Source organism: Stegostoma tigrinum, chromosome 31, assembly GCF_030684315.1.
Source record: "Stegostoma tigrinum isolate sSteTig4 chromosome 31, sSteTig4.hap1, whole genome shotgun sequence".
Taxonomy (NCBI): Eukaryota; Metazoa; Chordata; class Chondrichthyes; order Orectolobiformes; family Stegostomatidae; genus Stegostoma; species Stegostoma tigrinum.
In genome coordinates this window covers 9,262,565-9,284,998 of record NC_081384.1, presented here as the reverse complement: position 1 = coordinate 9,284,998, position 22,434 = coordinate 9,262,565, and the positions used below count along the sequence as shown (strand labels likewise).

The following is a 22,434-nucleotide window of genomic DNA, read 5'->3' as shown; positions in this document are numbered from 1 at the left end:
CTTATACACTAGAACACCCAGATCTGTCTGCAGTTTCAGAATTCTGCAGTCATTTTCCATGTAAGTAATACTGTGCTTTTCATTCTTCCTGCCAAAATTAATAACCTGTCATTTTTCCTTATTGTACTCCCGCTGCCAGATTTTTTTGCAGTCACTTAACTTAGGAGTTTGTAGACAGAAATTGCTAATACATTACAACTGAGTTTCCTACCTATCTTTGTGTTGTCTGTAAATTTTGCTACCATTCTTTTAGTTCCCTTTACAATTTACATTAATAATTTTGGTAAAAAGATGGTGCCCCAGTGCAGACCCATGTGGGATTCCACTTGTCACAGTCATTGGACCACCCAATTTGAATATTTGAACTCTATAGGCAATTCTTAGTTTTTACTTGCCTAGTGGATATGTGGAGTAAAATATTGGTTTAATTTCTTTCTCACTTCACATCGCAAAGCTACTCCTTTGCATTTCACTATCTCTGGTGTGGCTTAGAGCTTCTGATTGGTGTTTTTTTTGTCTCCTACCAAAAACTGAAACATAGTTCAGAATTTGTAAACACCTGATCGAGTACAGTGGAGAATATTAGATTTGTAAAGGGATCTACTCTGGCGCCCTTCTCTCAGAAATCTGAAGTTTCAATATTGAAGGAAGTGATTTGACCATTAATCTGTGTAGTTATTAGCTCCACATTAGAACTATTCGAATTCCATTGCCCTGCTCTTTCTACATATCCTTTTAACACTTGTCCTCTTCAATGTGTACCTAATTACCTGTTACATATAATTGACTTCACAGAGAGCGATTTGTATTTTGTGATTGAGCTACGTTCGAAGAAAACCATACCAGAAGATATCTGTCTGTCTCTCTTGTGTATAGCACCACTTCCTGTAAGTGTAACATTTACTCTGTCATCCTTAAACTTCCTATTATCTAAGCCTATTTGTTATACTTGCCTCAGGTTGGTTCAGTCTACCAATGACTCCAGCTGAGTTCTCCAACTGTTGGTTTGCTGTTCTTTACAGTACTAAGGGCAAAAAGCCCAAGAGAACTGGGTACTTCTGCCTTTGCTAAACTTTGCCATAGAAGTTCTATCACTCTCTCTCTCTTTTCTGGGGAAGGAAGCAGAGAACTTATATAAAAAAAAACATAGTTAGACTTGTTGGCTTCCAGACCTTTCTGTAAGCAGCGTGGGTTCCTATGAATGGCTGTCTGGCGCTTGGCCAGGATTTATGTCAAGCATTGAGCATGCTTGTATTTTAATTGCTGGCATATGATTAACAATTATTGTTAGTGCAATAAGCACTTAATTAAGATAACAGTCCACCCCCATACTAAGAAACCACCTTGTGCTATTTTGAGAAGATATAATGAATTTGCTTTTGTTCATTCTGCTGTTTCCAAAAATACCTTCTGACTCCACCCAGCAAACACAGCAGTACCACAGTCAGAGGTCTCTTCAGTTCAAAGTCTCTCACCCATGCACCCTTTTTTTGATCTCCTCCTCTTCCGTCTCCCCGTACACTCAATCATGAGTTCATCCAAACCAAAAACTTTCTTGTCAGTATTGTCATGACTCAGCATGGGCTTCCATAGTCACACATTATGAATTTGCTAGTGTCATTATCTTCTGTGCTAACACTGTAATGCTCCCAGAATCTTGGAATGCTCTTGCTATCAAATTGTTTTGCCTCCCACCCTACCCTAAATTGTTACATGCCTTCTGCTTGGAACATCTCTCGGAGCATTGTGCATTATGACTTCTTGTTCTTAAGAAACAAAGTTGCATACCTGAGCAAATATATTTTCAGAAATGGTAAATCTGCAGTTCTTTTGTGCTCCCATAAAACAACACCATTTGAATTATTGTTTTTGGTATGAAACATTTTTGTTCTTCACCTTGCCATGAATAACATTGCAGGCGCTTTGAGAGTTGAGAAAACATTAGTAAGCTCAGACACCACACCTCTTGTCAAAGCTGGCTACTGGTGACCACTGTTCCAATATTCAATGTTTCCTGACCAACAAGTAGTGAACTCTGATTTTAGAACTCTTTTCTAAATGTTTAGGCTTAGTTCTAAAGGTCAAAGCTACATCCTTGCAATGTGACATTAAGGGACTTGGCAATTGTGTATTAATTGGCACTAAATCTGTGCATCAGGTGATGTGTAGTTTTTGCAATGGGAAGGAGATCAGTTCTTGTATGGCACCCTTAACAAAATATAAGTACTCCCATGATGCTTCACAGGAGCAGTATTAAACAAAGTATGACATTGCGTCTCACAAGATAATATTAGGTCAGGTGACTAAAAGCTTTGATCAGTGAGGTTTAGAAAGTGTCGGGGAGGAGCATGAGTGAGCGAGGGAGGACATTCCAAAGTGTAAGGCCTAGACAGCTGAAAGAACAGCCAATGATAGTGACTATAATTGTGACTGCATGAGACCAGAATTGGAGTGAAGCGTGGAGCTGAGATGGTTGAAATAAGGAGTGTTCAAGACAAAGTGAGAATTTTAAAATTGGAATGTTTATTAACTGAGACCTAGTGCAAGTCAGTGTACCCAGTAATAGAGGAATGGGACTTGCTATGAGTTAGGATGTGAACGCTGAGTTTATGTTGACTTCAAGTTTTGACTCTTTTTGACTTACTGAGGGTACAGTGTTGGGTGGTGGTGTGAAGTGGTGTGGGCTACCTGAAGTTTGGAATTATTGAATCTGTGGGTCCCCTACTTGGAGTGCAGGTGCAAAAAATAATACAAGATGGCTTAAGTCTGTATCGAACACATTGATGCAGAGAAATATAGAGATATCATTGTATTAATAAATTGACAGCTCAAACATGATGGCAACAATTGATCCTCTAGTATAGAATATTAATCCTTGGGTTTAGTGTCCAAATTTGTGCATATTAGTTGCTGAATTTAAATGGCTAGACAGTATTAAAGTGAAGATGGCAGAGTTTTCATGCTTTTTACCTGGAGCTGGACTTTCCCAGGTGCTGGTAAATGTGCAGTAGTACTTGACCTTAGGATTTAAAGTAATTGGGCATTAAGATCTAAAAGGGACCAGGTAGATTAAACACAGCTGAACCTTGGCCCCAGAACATCTTGCACATGGTGTTGCAAGATTTCAATTAATAACGTCTCCCTCTTTCTGTAGATTTTACATTTTAAACCAAAGGAATTGCAAATTATTGCAGAAGTATAAACGAATCAGCATTGGAACAATTGGCAAGGTGAAGATTTCAGTGGCATTGGTTATGTTCAGTGATTAGACTCCTCCAATACAAAACAAGTTTAGCATTTCCTATTTAATTCAGAGCATGCAATTTAATTCCTTGTTTGCACAGCGATTGTGTAGTTTAAGCTATGTTCAGCAATCTAATCCATTAGTGTTGACTAAATGCAGCTAGTCAGTTTGTTTTTCTCTAGATAGGCACCTCCAACTTCTTTGTAAAGACATAAGGAAAACAATCCTGGAAGTCTTTCGTGCAATCGTAAGTCCCAAGTTTGATACTGTAAAGTTTTTTGCTTTAAGGATACTGTCAGATGATAGGAAAGGTAGAAGAGACTACGTAATACTTGTAGGGAAGAATTTGCTGTCTAGCAGATGGACACTTGCTGTCTCTGAAGGCTTCCCAGCAGCATTCCTTGCTATCTGCATAACCCAACCCTTAGAGCTGACTTAGCTTGCCAGCAGTTTTGAGTACATAATTTTACCCACTTACTGTAATTTCAGCCACAAACCACAAAAGGACCCCCTGAGTATAGTTGAAAAAGCTACAAGGTCAGTTGCTGATGTATAACTTGAAGAAACCAGAAACCGTGGTGGTTTGTGTAGAGACTATACAAACTATTTAACAAGGTTGTCATCTAGATTCCTTACAGGGTGTCCCCCTTTTTTGAATTATTCCTTCTTTGGAGCTTGCAACTTGCCCCAAGCAATTTGCTCACTTTTTTTCCAGAAAAAAAGTAGGAACAGTTGATAGTTTGGGTATCCTTTTCCTGTCTTCACTGCACATAGGATTGGAAGACTGCTAATCTTGCAACATGCTTTAAAAAGCAAGTGGGGTAGATTGAATAATTAGACAAGCCAGTCTACCCTCCATAGTGGGCAAATGGTTAGAAGCCTTTCGAGATGTAGGATAAACAGAAATTGCAGTGATTAATCAAGGATAGTCAGTGTAGATCTGTTAAGACAATTAATATCTTGATTTAATTTTCTGAGGCTTACTTTTATTGGTCAGTGCATTGAGTATAGGAATTGGGAGGTCATGTTGCGGCTGTACAGGATGTTGATTAGGTTGCTGTTGGATTACTGCATGCAGTTCTGACCTTCCTGCTGTAGGAATGATGTGAAACTTGAAAGGGTTCTGATTTACAAGGATGTTGCAGGGTTGGAGGTTTTGAGCTATAGGTAGAGGCTGAATAGACTGGGCCATTTTCCTTTGAGTGTTGGAGGTTGAATGCTGACCTTTGTAGGGATTTATAAAATCATGAGACGCATGGATAGGGTAAATATAGAAGACCTTTTCAACAGGATAGGGAAGCCCAAAGCTAAAGGGCATAGGTTTAAGGTGAGAGGGGAAAGATTTCAATGGGACGTAAAGGGGCACATTTTTTTTTGTGCAGACAGTGGTGTGTGTGTGTGGAATGAGCTGCCAGAGGACGAGGTGGAGACTGGTAAAATTACAACACTTAGAAGGTATCTGAATAGGAACAGTTTAGAAGGATAATGCCGCAAATGCTGGCAAATGGGACTGGATTAATTTAGGATATTTGGTCGCCATGGATGAATCAGACCAAAAACTCTGTTTCTATGCTGTATATCTCTGACTCGGAGTCAAAGTAACAAGGAGCACTTAGGCTGGAGCACTTTGTGGTCCATGTGGATTTGAAAAGGTTTTTGACAAGGCTGCACATGTAAGATGGGCTTTTTCTTTAACAAGAAGCTCATGGGATCCAGGAAATGAAACCAGCTGGGTGCAGGAAACAAAGGTCATAGTTGAGTGAGTTTGCACCTGGAGTGTTGATTCACATGGAGTCCTGTAGGACTCCATTACGAGGTTCTTTTTTACATTTGTGGTAAATGTTAATAATTTGACAGTAAATGTTGGGTACATGATCAAGAAATTTGCAGATAAACACACATCGTCATGGTGGACCGTAGCAGTAGACTGCAAGAAGATATAAGTTGACTAGTTGGATAGATAGTAAAGTGGCAAGTGGAATTCAACATGAAGCCGTGCGAGATGTTGTGTTTGCGGAGGTCAAACGAGGCCAAGGAACACAATGGGAGAATGCTGTGAGGTTTTGTGGAAATGAGGGACATTAATTTCTGCAAATCCCTGAGGGTAACAGGGCAGGAAATAAGGTGGTTAAGAAGGCACATAGCGCATAACTCTGCCGCTGAAGAAAAGAATTCTGTGTAAGAGCAGGAAGGTAATGGTGAAACTATATAAATCATTTGCTAGGTCATAGCAGTTTGGTGCTCTATTCTGGTCCCCTGATAACTGAAAGCATGTAATTGCACAAGAAGATGCAGAAGAGATTTCAGGATGTTGCCAGTGCTGGGAAAAATACCACGATCCAAGAAGGTTGGACTTACTAGGATTGTTCATTTTTTTGGCACTGAGAAAGATGACTGATCTAATTGAGATGTATTGAACAGTGGGGGAGAGCTGGACGCAGTGGATGTGAAATATGTTTTACAGTATCAGGTCTGTAATGAATGGATGTAGATTTAAGTAATTGGCCGAAGGATTAGTGAGGAGATGAGCATTTTATGTTTTTGAACCCAGTGGGTTGTTGGAGTCTGGCAATTGCTGCTTGAAAGAAGATTTAGTAGAAACTGGAATACTTAACTCATTTTGAAGGGGTCTGGGTATATACCTCAAGTTCTGAAACTGCAAGGTTGTGGATCAGTTGTTGGGGAAGTGAGATCAGGCTGGATGGCTTGTTTACCAGATGTAGATACAATGGGCTAAGTGGCTGCTTTTTGTCTTAAAATGTTTATGGAATTTCTCCCAGTTCACCTACGGAGTTTATACTTGTGAAATCCATAGATCTGTGTCGTATCTTTTGAAAGTTGAAATATGGCATGTCACTGATTTGAGAGCATCTAGCCACATGCTTAACAGTTACTGTTTTGCCGAAATTATTTCATCTGGACAGTATGCCAGAAATTCTTGTCATCTGTGTAAAACAAATTGCATCATAGTGTGCCTAAATTGTTTAGGCTAATACCAATAGTCCACTTCAGTGAGATGATTCTAAAAATATGCTGAAAACTCATTTAAGTAGCATTACAGTTCTGTCTGATGTCATTTTTAAGCTGATGTGAAGATTGTTTGTTTCATGTTTTGAGTCCTTTTTTAAAGTCATTTGATCCAGATGCTGGAGCAGATATGAGTACTGTCTCAAATGGCAATCCTATTGATTTAGATGCACCCTAGTGGTAAAACTCTAACTTCTGTTCTGAATTGTTTTTGCTCTGGCCTGGGTAATAAAAACTTGGCAGCAGTATGAGGCTATAAACTCCTGTGCATTATTGTTTGAAAAATGAGCAGAATGGCAGACATAATGAACTTGCAGGTGACTAATAATGATGGATTGGTTGCACCCTTTTCTCTACTCCGTAGGACTAGGGGGAATTCTCTTCCACCGTAACCTCATGTTCACCTGGACCATTTCCAACACATCCCTTACCTTCCTAGACCCTTCTGTCTCCATCTCAGGCAACCACCTACAAACCAATGTCGATTTTAAGCCCACCGACTTTTTTTTCTTGCGCACTCCTACCTGGAATACACCTCCTCCCACCCACCTTCCTGCAAAAATTCTATTCCCAATTCCTTCGCCTCTGCTGCATCTGCACCCAGGATGAGGCATTCCACTCCCTCTCATCCCAGATGTCCTCATTCATCAAGGACCACAACCCCACCCCGTGCGCACTCCCCCACCCCGGCAGTGGTCGAGAACGCCCTCAACCGTGTTTCCCGCACCTCATCCCTCTCACCCCACCCTTGCAATAACTGCCAAAAGAGAATCCCCCTCATCCTCACATACCACCCCACCAACTTCTGGGTACAATGCATAATCCTTCGACACTTCCGCCATCCACAATCTGACCCCACCACGAAAGACATATATTTTTCCCATCCTACCCTTCTCTGCCCTCCGGAGAGACCACTGTCTCTCTCTCCCCGACTCCCTTGTCTGCTCTACACTCCCCTCCAACCCCACCACACCCGGCACCTTCCCCTGCAACTGCACGAAGTGCTACACCTGCCCCCACACCACTTCCCTCACCCCCATCCCAGGCCCCAAGATGACTTTCCACATCAAGTAGATGTTCACCTGCACATCTGCCAATGTGGTATACAGCGTCTGCTGTACACGGTGTGGCTTCCTCTACATTGGGAAAACCAAACGGAGGCTTGACGACCACTTTGCAGAACACCTTCACTCGGTGCACCTCCCAGTCGCGAACCATTTTAACTCTCCCTTCCATTCCTTAGACAACAGGTCCATCCTGGACCTCCTGCAGTGCCATAACGATGCCACCCGAAGGTTGCAGGAACAGCAATTTGTATTCCGCTTGGGAACCCTGCAGCCCAATGGTATCAATGTGGATTTCACCAGCTTCGAACCCCCCTCCCCCACCCCCACTGCATCCCAAACCAGCCCAGCTTGTCCCTGCCTCCCTAACCTGTTCTTCCTCTCACCTATTTTCGCCCCCCCCCCCCCCCCAACCTCAAGCTGCACCTCCATTTCCTACCTACTAACTTCATCCTGCCTCCTTGACCTGTCCATCCTCCCTGGACTGACCTATCCTCTCCTACCTCCCCACCCATACTCTCCTCTCCTCCTATCTTCTCTATCCATCTTCAGTCTGCATCCCCCTGTCTCCCTATTTATTTCAGAATCCTCTCCCCATCCCCCTTTTCTGATGAAGGACCTAGGCCCGAAATGTCAGCTTTTGTGCTCCTGAGATGCTGCTTGGCCTGCTGTGTTCATCCAGCCCCACACTTTGTCTTATGTTCCATACCCATGACCACTTCTATCTGGAAGGACAAGGGCAGCAGATATATGGAAACACGGCCACATCCAAGTTCCCCTCCAAGGCGCTCACCATCCTGACTTGGGAAATATATTGCCGTTCCTTCATTGTAACTTGGTCAAAATCCTGGAATTCCCTCCCTAATAGCATTGTGGGTCATCCCGTAGCAGGAGGTATGCAGTGGTTCAAGAAGGCAGCTCATCACCACCTTCTCAAGGGTAACTAGGGTTTGGCAAGAAATGTTGGCCAGCCAGTGACACCTGTATCCCACAAAATTAATAGAAAACAAAACAATTGTATTGTCGAACTCCAAGCATACACCATCTACAAGTTCGCTGACAACACCACTGTAGTGGGACGGAAAACTAACAACGACAAGTCAATACAGCAGGGATGCAGAGGGCCTGGTGACTTGGCCCATTGAAACCAACCTCCCCCTTGAATTTGGCAAAACTGAAGAACTGATCATAGACTTCAGAAAGAAAGGAAGGTGAACACCAACACCGCCCACCGCCCCCACCGCCCCCCCACACCAAGAAAACACCACCCGTCTGCTCTAATGGAACTGAGGTTAAGAGGGTGGAGAGCATCAAGTTCCTTGGGATGACAATAGCTGACAACCTGTCCAGGACTTCTCACATAGATGCAACAGTCAAGAAGGCACAACAATGCCTTTTCCTCAGGAGGCTCAGGAAATTTGGCATGTCCACAAGGACCCTTGTCAACTTCTGCAGGTGCACCATTGAAAGCGTGCTATCTGGTTGTATAATAGCCTGGTATAGCAACAGCTCTGTCCACGAACCTAAGAAACTACAGAAGGTGGTGTGCACAGCCCAGACTTTCACAGAAGCCAACCTTTCATCCATGGACTCCATTTACATGGCCTGCTGCAGCAGAAAGGTTGCCAATGTCATCAAATACTCATTGCACCATGGTAATGATCTCCTATAACAACTACAATCAGGCAGAAGATTCAGAATCTTGTTTGTAGGCATGAGCAGGTTCAGGAATGGTATCTTCCCGGTGTTGTCAAGACTGAGGCTAGGGAGCTCCATTCAGTGCTGATATTGCCTAGTGCACTCCCTGTGCAAAGTAATCTGTATGCCTCTTAAGTTTCTTTTTGATCTGTACATCCTTGCTCACTTATCTGCCTATACTGCTTATAAGCAAACCTTTTGACTACTTTGGTACACATGACAAAAAATCAGTTGGTCGGTAAGTCAGTCAAAAAGAAAAAGCTATCCAGCCTAATTTCACTTCCAGCTTTTGGTCTGGAGCCTTGTAAGTCAATAGTATTTCAAGCCCTTTTTAAATGTCATGAGAGTTTCTTCCTTTTCAAGCACTTAATTCCATACCCCCATTGCCATCTTTGTAAAAATTTTAAACTGTCATTGATTTTTTTTTTATCCCCTTCTAGTCCAGTTCTGTTTATATCTCGCTTTTTGGTTGTTAGCCTCTATGGATGAAACTAGGTTCTTTTAAATTCGCTGTCTAATTTATGATCAATTAAATCTCCTTCCAGTTTCTCTGTTCTAAAGAAAACTATAGCAGCCATTTCAATTCCCATCCCTTGCTCCAGCCCCTCGATACCATCTAATATAATCATATTCCTTCCTAGAGTACCCTAAGTGTTTACAGTTCTTCAGCTGTTGCCTAACTAATGTTTCATACAGTTTTAGCATAGACATCCAGCTCTTGTATTCCATTCATCGGCTAATAAGGAAACATGTATGTTGCTCAAACCGTTTTCTGTTCTGACGGCTGTGGCCATGCGTTTGAAGATCCTCCTTCCTCTGTTTCTCATCAGTATCATTTATTGTGTATTCTCTTTGCTCTCCTCCAAAGCATTGCCTCACTTTTTTCTGGATTGAACTGCATTTCTATTCACCCTACAGTACATTATTCCTTTTCAGTTTTGTTTTCTCATTATCAGCAACACTTTTTTCACACAAACCCAGAGGAACTTTTTTCTAATTCCAAACATACAAGATTTTAAATTTTTTTGAAAAGATACAAGCATGGATTATGCAGTCTTTAAAAATGTATGGTTATTCTGTTGTCACACTTGCTCACATTCCATCTTCTAAAAACCTAACCTTGATATTATCTGATTTTTGGCATATCTCCCCTCTGTTACTTGTGGTGCTGTGCTGTGGGCCTTCATCTTCGCCTGAGTTCTTGATCATTTAAGTATGTGAGATGTTACTTACAAAGCAAAACTGTACCAGTTTCTTCCTGTTCAGCTGGGATGTTTATTTCTACGTCAGATTTTTATCTGCCAGTCTGTCACTTTTTGTTAATTCTACATATCTAATGGAATATGGATCTTAGGTAACTGGAAGTGGCAGCAACAGGTTAATTTACTTAAACGGTTTTATTGTGGGTTAGAAGGAGTAATTAGCCAGATAGTTAGTTGAAATTTTAAGGTAATAGTTTCTCTTTTTTTTTAAATAACCAAAACAGTTTATTAGTTGTGAAATGTCATTAGGCAAACTGTTTAGTTTACAAACTAGACAATGTTTCCTCCAATCTTTTGATTCTTCAATCTACCACATGCACTTTCTGAATCAGGAGTCTGTCGGATTTGTGGCACTTTTTCAAAAGCGGTTTTTGACATGGCACCTTTTGCCCTGGGGTAATGTAAAGCAACAGCAATGGAAACATTGGTCACTAGTAATGTTGTAATTAATTGTTCTGACTTTTAACAATATCTGACCATTCATTCTAATCGCTATCTGAAAAGGAGACAATACTGTATGATTTTTCATGATTTTAGAGTAGCTTGCATGGAAATGCTTGGTGAGACTTTCCAAGTTTTAATCCACCTAGCCCATTCACTGTCATCAGTTGGTCACAGTGTCAATGTGAAGCAGTTCTCGTTCATTATCTTTATTGGCTATAGCAAACAGTACAACAAGACTTCCAATTCCGACACTTTTTGGTACTTTGTTTTTATTTGCTTTGTAGCTTCTTCAAATGCTAAGCATAACAAGGCTTGGTCACTTACTCTGACATCAACTTCTGAGTGTATCACAAGTGGAATTTTGATCAAAAATTCCCTTTTTTGGCTTGTGCACACCACTTCTGTGACTCAAAAGTTGGGGGAGGAAAAAAAACTGAGATGAGATAATAACTTTGATTTTAATGAGATGGTGCAGGCATGATGGGCCGAATCATCTCCTTTGTCCAAACACTTCTGAAGCTTGCATAAGCATCCTGGGATTTTGCCTGTTTCACTGAAGAATGACAAATATTGTTCTGTTCCCTTCTCCCTGTCTCTTTCTGCTTGTATATAGTCTTATGTGGAAATGTTTGTATACACAGCAAGATCTGGACCTTTGACGGCTTTGAACACATCTCCAGCAAGAAATAATCTAAGTGCCTCGCTTTTGCCATTCAGCAATGTTACTATTGCTGAATTCCCCAAATATTAACATCCTGGGAGTCACCGTTATTCAGAAATTGAACTATATATAGTAGCTAAAAGATCAAAGTTTGGGAATTCTGTAGTTAATAATTCATGACTTGATTCCTGAAAACCTGTCCACCACCTCTCCAGTGCAAGTCAGATTGTAATAAAAACTATTGCCTTCTGAATGCAGTTCCTGTAATGTTGAAGACAAAGTAGCCTGCTTGATTTACCACCTTGAACATTCCCTGTGTAGTGACAGTAAAGTGCATCATCTACAAGTACTGCATCAAGTTTCCAAGTGGAAGAACAGAAGGATAGAGAGGCATGGGAAAACCTCCATCTGCAAGTTCCCCACCAAACCAGACACCATCCTGCCTTGAAATTCTATTTCTGCTTCAGTGCCGAAACCTTAGCGTGATAAATGCACCCACCTTGTAGTCTAAGATTTGATGATGTCACTTCCCTAAAAGGGATGAGTGCTGAATGTTGGTTTTATGCAAGAATCCCATAAACTAATCAGGCTTTTAAAAAATGAGTGTTGACTGTTCCATTTTTGGCTCCAGTTATAAAGATGCACTGAAATTGAGCCATATAGATAAGGAAAATTGCTGTTTTCTGTTCAATTTGATTAGGGTCACCTGAGGAGCAGTGGGATGCTTTACCTTATCGTGTATATGGATGGCAAACAAATTTTGAAATGCCGGCTGCCTTGGCCAAGGATCAAATTTTTGACAACTTTTATATAGTTTTTTAATCTACTCCAGTTGTTTGGAAAAACAACCCAGTGAAGCTGAGAATATCCCATTTGAAGTTGAAGAAACCTGAATCATAAACTTCTGAGCACAAATTTCAGTGCAAAGATCCAAAAGGACGCTAATTCCCTTTTTAGAGGCGACTAGAAACCCGCACACTGACTTAGGATTCAAGGGTTTCTCCTGTGTCACTGTAGAATCGTTGAAGTTTACATTTACATTCAGGTTGCTATGTGACCTATCATCTGACCAGTAACCTTTGATCCCACTTTCCAGCTGTTAGTCTGCAAGCTTTTTAAAGTTTTGATTCTTAAAGCACATGTCCAAGTATTGATGGTTTCTGCTTCTTCCTCCATTTTCAGGGAGTCACTTCCAGATGCCCACCTCCACTTCAGTGGAGACAGAAAATTCTTTTCTTGAATCCCCTTTTTAAGCTAGGAGGAAGCAGCAGTTTTAATCGAAGTCACTGGTTAGTGCTCCCCTCCAGTCAAGGTTCTATCCACTCTATCTCACCTCCCAATTCTATATTTCAACTGGATGTTCCCACGATTTCATTTTTAAAATCTCTCTAAAGCTGGTTTGGAGGTGGGCATCAATATTTGTTGAATAATGCAGCACTGAAAATCTCCCACTCGGCCCATAATCTCTGTCAGCTCTTTTGAAAGAGCATACGTTTAAATCCAGTATTCTTTGCTCGTGATCTTGACTGTTTAATCTCTATTTATTCAGTTGTCTCTAATCATCCTGTTCAGTGATGCTATTACACACCTTTTTTTTGAAGCAGGTAGGATTTGAACCCAGGTCTTCTGACCTAGACGTTGGGACGTTTCCACTGCATCTCAGGGCCTTTTCAATTCTGTGCTTACATATTGGTTTTGAATGTGTTCCATCACACTCTCTCTCTCTGAGGTTGTGTGGGGGGTGCAGTGCATGGAGCACGAGTGGAATCTGTGTCCCTCACTTCCTTCCCTATGTCTTAATTCCTCCAATGTCTTCAATCTGTCCTCCTGGTTACTGATACTCCTGTCAAGTGAACTGAACTATTTTCAGTCAGGTAGCAGAAATACTGTATCTGGTGACAGACAGCAAGTGTTTGCTACTAGCCTAGTTCAATGGCTTTGTACAGCCTGTTTGGAGGTGAGCTGAATTTTTTTACGCGGTTTTGAAATCTGCATACCATATATAGTACTACAGCCTTATTTACCTTTTCATTTGTAAGAAATGGCTCTATTGGGTATTTGAAGTACCATTGGCTGCATTGCTCTTTTTTAATAAGACCATAAGACACAGGACTGGAAGTAAGGCCATTCGGCCCATTGAGCCCACTCCACCATTTAATCATGGCCGATGGGCATTTTTCTTTTGGTTTCAACTTCCGCGAGCATTGTCAGCATGTCTACTGACTAGTCACAGAAATAGTTTAACAATTAAGACATTGAGTGGTTTGTGAACCTTGAGCTGCTTGTGTTGAAATGGAGACCAGAAGTAAACCATATTATTCTTTTGTGATTTTGGTTTGTAGGAGAGAGGAACTAAAGTATATTGTCTAGTTTGGGGATATTTGTTCAACTTTCAAGTTAAGTTAGGCTTTGGGTTGAAATGTAATGACTGACCTGTAGGAGTTTAGCAGTGTTAATATATAACGAGTGCTTCTGTTATGAACTGCAGCACATCATTTGAGTTGTTAATCTCGCAACACATTTTATAATTTTCAGCTTTCATTGAGAAGTTAGTGGTGTTAGTATTTTCTTAGGTCAAGAGCAAAAGAAAAACCTTAAATCCCTCGTAGATTCAGCGGGTGGAGAGATGAAACTAGTGAGGTTCTTTTTTGTTTAATGTAAAGACAAATAGAAAAACTTAAAACGATTTTGGAATTGGGAAAAGGGGTTTAAAAAAACACAACCTCAATATTTGTTTTCTATCTCTTACCAAATAAAATGCCCAGACCCATTGTTTTCTGAATGAAGTTTTCCTGAGTGAGTAACCTAGATTTTTAAAAAATTTAGGTCTGGTATACATCCAATAAAGTTCATTCATGAGATGTGCAGGTCACGGATAAAGATTTTTCTTCTCGTTCAATTTTTGTGATTGTAAGATGTTAGCAATCTGCTGCCCTCTGTGCAGACAATCAAGTGAATCCCAAAACTTCAGCTTTTCTGGCCCTAAGATGCTGCTTAGCCTGCTGTGTTCATCCAGCTCTACACCTTATCTCAGATTCTCCAGTATCAGCAGTTCCTACTATCTCTGCAAGAATTGACAGTGACTTGATTAAAACACTTTTTTTTAAAAAAACATCCTCCTCCTTGCTGTTTCTATTTTCTCAGGGTTACATCTATCCTGAACTTAGTTTTGCTGTCATTTCAGTTTTGGATCCCTGCACAGTTTTGCTCTATTTGTACCTAAAAAATTCATTCAATTTGTGCACTATTCATAAACTAATGGCTTGTACCACAGTACTGTGAATTGAAGTTGGATTGTACAATTGCAGAAAGATGTTATGGAAGTTGCAACAGCTTTGAAACATCTTTCAGCATGATTTGTGTGCATTGTCACAAAACAAATAATGGTGTATTGTATGGGCCTGCTTTCTGGCTCAAAGTCAATCTTCAGTCAGAAGGGAAGCTGCACTGAGCAGCATGCAGGGAGTTGTCCACGTGCATAGCCTGATGCTTCAGAAATCTGAATGTTGTAGTCTGAGTCTGTTCATTTTGGGTTCAAACGCTGAAAAAGTGAAATAGGTTAATTTTAGTTATTTTAGTCATAAATGTACAAAAATGTAACCTGTATGTAAGCTGCTGTATGAACTACTATGGTCAGCACCTTTTTAATATTTGCTCCCAAATTGCTGACTGAACAGGCAACGTTTTCAATTAAATATTGTTGAATGGCGTCATTGGTGTCCCTGCTAACTCACTTCAGTGATAACTGTCTGCTAACTGTTGATTTGGTAATTTTTTCTGTTTGTCCAATGAAGGTTTTTTGTTATTCAGTTGTAACATAGTTTGTTCTATGAAAAGTATTTGAGCCTGTCATGTTTTTTTTTCCCCAAGCTCTGAAGGTCTTTGTTCTCTGCCATGCTTGCAGACTTGGAAAAGTACCAAGGAAGATGTAGCATGTATTTTTTTAAAATCTAGTTTTAACTGGAGTATCCTACAGTACATGGGCAGTTATAATTGACATGGCATAGAACTAGGGGAGAAGAGTGGGAGCTGCTGTCTTCTGGCACTGCATTTAACTGTTATATGTACATATGTATTGAAATATTAATCATTTAGCTTCATACATTGCCTCTCCCTACATATGTCATTTCCTCTCTGAAAGTGAGGATTAGGAGGTAGGATCAGTACTTTGTAATTTTCTTTTCAACTGACAAACAAGATAGCCCAGATGAGACTTTGGAAACTAAAAGCCTGGATTATTCCTAAGCTTCCCTGTTGCTGAGCTGTATATTTTCTGTTTGTGCGCAACAGCTGAAAGTTTTTTTTCAGAATTTTTCATCTTAATCTTGATCAGGGGTTGATGAGGTAATAATTCAAGTTTACCATTCACACAGTAGTTCCAGTGCTTGGCTGCTGTCGCTGATGCCTGCGGGGTTGCTGACTGGCCCTTATTTGAAATGGTCACTATCCATTCTGTACTCCCCATCCCCAGTGATCGCTGCTTTAAACAGCAGTGAGTAAAGAATGGAGCCTCCAAATTTGTTTCTATTCTTGTTGTTTGAATTTTGTTTTGCTCCTGACATGTTCTAACACTAACCCTCTGTTTTCTAGATGTTCTCGAACAACGATGAAGCTGTGATAAACAAGAAACTCCCAAAGGAACTGCTTCTCCGGTAAGAATAACACTAAGCTCCAGTAAAGGAATCTTTTTTGCTCTCATATAGAGATCATAGATCAAAAAGTAAAACAAATTCTTTAAATGGTCAAATTTTGCACATGTACAAACTTGTTATGTTGAAACACTACTAATGTGTCCAAAAAAGTACATACTGGCAGCACAACTTTAAGTTTTTATGGTTTAACTTCAAGCAGAAGCAATTATCAATTTGTTTTTAATGTTAAGACCATTGTATTTGAACCACGAGTATATGTAGTTTTTCCACCCAGAACTAAGCCTTTTGGCTTTTCTGTAATTCCCCACCTCCAGAAAATTCTCTTTTATCTTTGTCTGTCTTTTTAAGTTACATATAGGCTTTTTGGAAAATTTCTTCATGGTATTTTTATTCCTAAAAACTGAAGGCTACTGTCAGAAGGTAAGATTATTGAAGTTTTAAAATGAGCAGCAAACAACAAAGCTCTTGCATGTAACTTGCTGCTACTAAATACTGTAGGTTTTGTTCTGAAGTGTCAAGCGTACTGGCATTTATTTTGAACTTTTTTTACAACATGATTGGTTCTGAACCAATGTAATAGATATTTAGATACCTTGAGAATTTTGACAGTCTTTGGCAAAATCATTTCCTGATGTGATTTCTTCTTGCTGCTTTTGGTAAACTTTCAAAATGACTCGTTTGCCCTTTTTATCAAGTGGCTCCAATTACATTTCTTCCAGCATTCTGTAATGTCCTCAGGGTGCTGCCCAGCTGCTTCATTTTTGAGAAGGTGTCATCAACAAAGGTGCTGTTCTATGCTGCAGTTTGTCTTAGTACATTTATTTTGCTGCATGTCTCACTACGGATGGTGAATTTTATAAGATGTGTGGTTATGTCTGTAACATATGTCATTATTTGTCTCCCTGACAGAGAAGATGGTCCCAAAATCTGATTGTCAGGTTGGGTAAATCCTGACTTGCTTTTGAGACCCAAATTGAATTTTGATTGAGATACCTAGTACTTGAATGCTGAAACTAGTGACTCATCATTTTAATCACTTTTTAGTTGGTAACTAATACCATATTAAAATGGCTTAATTCCTGTTTACTTTATTCATTGTAGTGTTCGTAAAGTAATTTTGGGAGATGGACAGCTGCTTGTGCAAAGATTCAATCAAAAGCACTGATTTGAGAGTCACAAAATGACAATGTTTGACACTTGTTTTACCCTGAAGACTGTTGACTTCGCACAGTTGGTGGCGTTATTGCCTGAATTGAAGGTTTACTCTAAGACTTTTAAGATCTACAAAATAGAATCTAATTTACAATGCACTTAGTTGCAAGCAACTACATTTTCAGAAGTGCAGTTCTTTAGCTTATGCATGAAAATAAATGGAAATTACGCCTGTCATTTTCTAGTGGTTGAGATGGCTTTGAATATTCCATTTTTTAATATAAAAAAAACAGGAATATAACTTTCAACAATTTTCAGATAGCCACCACTCAGTACAATTAATCAGTCCTTGTTCTTGTTACTATTGTTGATCATTTATGTTGCTGTAAAGTAGTTACTAAATTTGACCAAATGTCAATGAACTATCTGAAAGACTGTGATATGCAAGGTAGTTATAGAAATATTTTCTTTTTTGGAAGAGCACAAATTTGAGTGCCCCAAGGAGAGTGCAGTGAGAAAAGTAACTTCATTTCAAAAAATGGTACGATAGGTAGGCTGTGATCACCAGTTAGTGGAGCATGACAAATAAGCTTAGGGTTTATTTCTAAAGTAGTCTGAGAGATTATTTTTGGTTGTTTGTTCTGAATTAAACCATAATAGAACACAACTAATTTTCAATATATTGGAGAAGCAGTGCTTAGAATCTGTGAATTTAAAGAGCCACTGTCCAAGCTGTTTGTTAAATTTTTGTTTCTAAATACCTTTTTTCTTTTAAAACTTCGTTATGCCAAAAATAACTTGGGCAGGAAACCGAATTGAATTAAATACAAAATGATTATTCAAGTATGCAGGAAACAATGTAGTTTTTAACATTTTAGTCAGTGAAAAAGTCCTAAGTATTTTTGTAACTGTGCAGCATAATAGCTTTGATCACAAACATGCCATTTTATAAATAAGTTGGACCAGAAGCAGCGGTGTAATTGGAATCTTTCATCATAGTGTAGTAAGCTCATGATTTCTCCACCTTCAAATGCTGCTCACACTTGTTCTGTCAGTTAAATGGTGAGCAAACAATGGCAGCCGTAGTATAGTGGTTGTATTACGGGCTTAGTAATCCACAGAGCTGAACTAATGATCTGGAGGCAAGTGTTATATCCTTCTATGCCAACTAAGCAATTTAAATTCAGTTAATTAAAAAAATCTGAAATAAAAAAGCTAGTGTTGATTTGTGTGTTCACCAGTACTATCTGATTTCTATCTGATCTGTCTGGTTTATTAATATTACCTAGAGGAGGAAATCTCTGGCTTCTGTATAAATTTGGAACCACATGAATGTTGTTTATTCTTAACTGCCTTTTGATGTGGTTAGTAAAATTCTGGACTGTGCAGAGGGTGACTGACTACTACCCTTAACAAATGTTGGTTTTGTCAGTGGCACCCAGAGAGAATGAATAAACAAAAATGTACATCTTCAAGAGCGAGTAAGGAATTGAAAATAAACAAGTTTGTATTCCTGATTCCATCTTGCTGGTATTTCTATGTCTAGTTCGAAAGTTGGTTTCTCAACTAGAAATGGGCTGTTTTACAATTGGGCACAGAGAACCAATATATACTTTAATGTGGAGCGAATTTTCAGTTCTCTACAAGCATCTGTCTTGAAGAAAATTTATAATCAATCGTTTTTGACAACTGTTGAGAAAAAGAAAATGGAAATTTCCTAAGAGTAGTGTGGTGTTATCAATAGTGATCTGTGAATTTCTTCCAAGACTTGATGGTTCATATTTGCATGTGTTGTTTTATTACCACCTTTAACATTTCGTTTTGTTTGACCATTACAAGAGAAGCTGATTAATATTCGCAGTTCTGGATGGAGTAAATATGAAATGGAATGGGGTTTTAATGTTGTGTGAAATATTCCATATTTTGGTGCAGTAAATCTAAATCTTTGGTAGAATTACATATAAACTTTCAGCCTAAATGTAAACTATTTTCCTCAACTTCCACAATCCTACTTTGGCCATTCAACTATCTTTTTCTCTCATGTATTTATTGAGCTTCCTCTTAAATCCACCTGTGCTGTTCTGTGGTAGCAAATTCTGATTTTTGCATGTTTTGAGGAACATTCAGTATTTCTGCTAGAATAGTACAGTGGGTATGTTTTTGCACTATTTTATGTAAGATATGGAGCTCATGTTCTTGACTTGTGATTTATCTTTTTAAGATTGTGACATATGATTTAACTGGTAGTATGTTGCCTCTTGCACCAGATGGTCATTGTTTCACATCTGTGCATCTTTGATTTGAATATCTAACCTCTCCTGATCCTCCTTTTGCATTACTGACGCAATGCTTTGCTGTCTAAATGCTGTTCTTTTGATGAGACTTTGAAAAGGAAGACTGCAAATGTTTCAGGTGAATAGTGAAAATTGAATGCACTTATAAGATGTTCCTCCTAATGTCCAGACCAACATTCTTCTTTCCGTGCAACCATTCAATGATGAATCAGCCAGCCAATAGTCAATTTCTATTTGTCGACCTTGCAACTCTCAAATTAATTGACTGACTCCTAGCAGCAGTGACAGAACCCAAAAGTAATGAATTATGTGAAGTGCTTTGGGGCCTTATGGCAGATTGGATATGGTGATTAATGCAATATCTTATCCTGAGTGTATATAGACTATAAATGGATCTTCAGTTACATTACAATAGAAATAGTTTCTACTATTTGGGCATGATGTTAAAAATAAATATTGTGCTGCAGGTGATTCACGTGAGACTTGGTTTGGGAAATGAGATTCACGTGTTTTTTTTCTTCTTCAGAGCAGTTGATGGGAAGATGTGTTAGATGTTTTACAATGCTGACCAGCATAGACAAGTTGAGAGCCTGGAATTTTGAAATTAGAACAATTTCCCTTTCAAAGTTTTTGATCTAGGTAAAAGGTGACCATTAAAGCATTTAATATTGTGCATCTTCTTCATTTAAGTAATTAAGAGAACAAAGGCAGATTTGCTGAATTTGTGATACACAGCTCGCAGGGCAGCAAGTTGAGAAGGATTTTGTCTGTGAGAAATATACATAGGCTAAGTAGATGAGAAAAGCATTTGGCAGTTGGAACATAATGTGAAAGGTTGGCAGAGTATAAATTGGAAGGAAACTGCAGAGTGACGTGGTATAAAAGCATTGGAGTGTCCTTTTGTGTGTGAAATATATTTTAAAAATTAGCGTGCAGTAATTGGGAAGGCACATGGACTGTTGACCTTTCCTTACTGGGATGGATGTAAGAATGGGAAGGACTTGCAAGAACTGTGCACTTCACTGGTGAAAGCAAACTGTGGAAACCAAAAATCAATACTTTTCCCTTGCATTAATAGAGATATCCTTGGATGTAGTTTAGTGAAGATTTTGGAAGGAGGAGATTGCTCATAAGACAAAGATTGGGCAATTTAGACCAGATTCTTGGGGCTTGTGAAGTGATCCTATTGAAACATAAAATCTTCAAGTATAGTTAAATAACTCCATGGAGGCTAGTATCCAGACACCAGGTCACCCTTTATTTACGTATGCACAGTACTTGGAGTCTTGCTAGCTCAGGGCCAGGCCTAAAGAGTGAAGAGATTCCACAAGATTCCTGTTTTTACATTTGTCAGCCAGGACTCCTTGATTGGGGCTATCCTGGGCCATTATAAAAGTTCTTACTCAATGAGATCTACTTGGGCAACTTCGTTCCAGTCACTCTATATCGATACTGAGAATATGTTGCCCCACGGCAAATGTAAAACTAGAAGGCATAGTTTGAGAATAAGGTATCACCCACTTGACTCGAGGATGATATTTTTTATTCTTTATTTGTTTATGGGATGAGGGCATTGCTGGCTAGGTCAACATTTATTGCCCATCCCTAATTGCCCAGAGGACAGTTCAGAGTCACCTGCATTGTGGGTCTGGAATCACATGTAGGCTGGAGCAGGTAAGGATGGCCGTTTCCTTCCCTAAAGGACATGAGTGACCCAGATGGGTTTTTCCGACAATTGACAATGAATTCACAGTCATCATTTAGATGCTTAATTCCAGATATTTTATTGAGCTTGAATCCACCATCTGCCATGGGTCATCGCCTCCCCATGTGAAATACATGCAATATCATGAATGTTGAGAATCTTTTAAGAATTCTCAATTTTGGAACTGGAGTCTTTGACTATGTCGTAACAGACAGTTAAACCACGGGAAAGTAAAACTGTAGGAATGTGGTTTTGAGTGGATCAGATAGTGATAAACTGAATGGCAGATTGGGCTTACTGAAGCTTCCTACTCCCTTTTTTGTATTATTTAAACATTCTTTAAAGATTCTTCAAATACGGAAATTATGAATTTAATTTGTTTGTTTTCTCATTGCCTTTTTTTTTTTAAAACCCTGTTGACTTTCTGATAAATCAAATTCTGAATAGAAATGAGTTGGCAACACAAACCCCTCTGGATTGGCATCTAGTACTCTGCTGTGAACAATTGTGGAGAAATTTCATTGGGGCATTAAACATTTTGCTTTTTAGAGTTTCGTTCGAATGCATCCTTACTCTTTGCTAAAGAAAAGGAGATGGTTAAGAGTTTGGAGTGGAGAAGATTCCAATTGTATATTCAAATCTGTTCACTTCAGAATTGATTTGAAAGTGCAATATGTTGTGAAGGTGGACATGATGGTAGATGAATGCTGTGGGCAGGGTAGTAGTAAACAGGAGATCGTGGGTTGAAATTTTTACAAATGCACTTGGAACTAGCAATTCTAGATGGGAAGGTAATGAGGTCTAGGTCTAGCACTCTACTGCAAACAATGCCAACTTAATACCTTTACATGTTTTGCTGTGTGTCCTGGTAACTGTTGCAATTGTTGGCAAACATTGACTGCTTCTGAAATTTGAAGTATTTGAAAAGGCATGTTGAACTAATGACACAGAGCAAATATGCAGGCTTGCCTGATGTGAGATGTTTGCTGACGTCAACAACCTGCATTTGTTGTTATTCCTTTTAAGGTAGAAAATGTATCCCTTGAGCCTTCTGAGAAGCACTCAAAAACTAAGTTTTTGTTACCCCATTAATATTTTGAAGAGTTAGGCTTTGAAGAGTATTGAGATGAGAGGCATGTGGAAAGACAGTAAGATTACAGTAGGTAACTCTGGCACATGGAGCCCCGGCAGCTGTAATCACTGTCTCTGATATGAACAAAAGAAAATAATG

General features: G+C 39.4%; 1 protein-coding gene across 5 annotated transcripts in view; it reads left to right on the top strand.

Annotated features, from left to right (window-relative positions):
• LOC125466186 (F-box/LRR-repeat protein 20) overlaps window positions 1-22,434 on the top strand; it is a 123,348-nt gene that overhangs the window by 33,709 nt on the left and 67,205 nt on the right. For 4 of the 5 annotated variants that reach the window (XM_048560377.2, XM_048560379.2, XM_048560375.2 and 1 more), the window contains exon 2: window positions 15,991-16,052. In XM_048560377.2, coding sequence (XP_048416334.1) covers window positions 15,991-16,052 — 62 coding nt within the window. Of the gene's footprint in view, window positions 1-795; window positions 888-15,990; window positions 16,053-22,434 lie in introns of all 5 variants that reach the window. The other variant, XM_048560376.2, reaches the window with a different exon arrangement.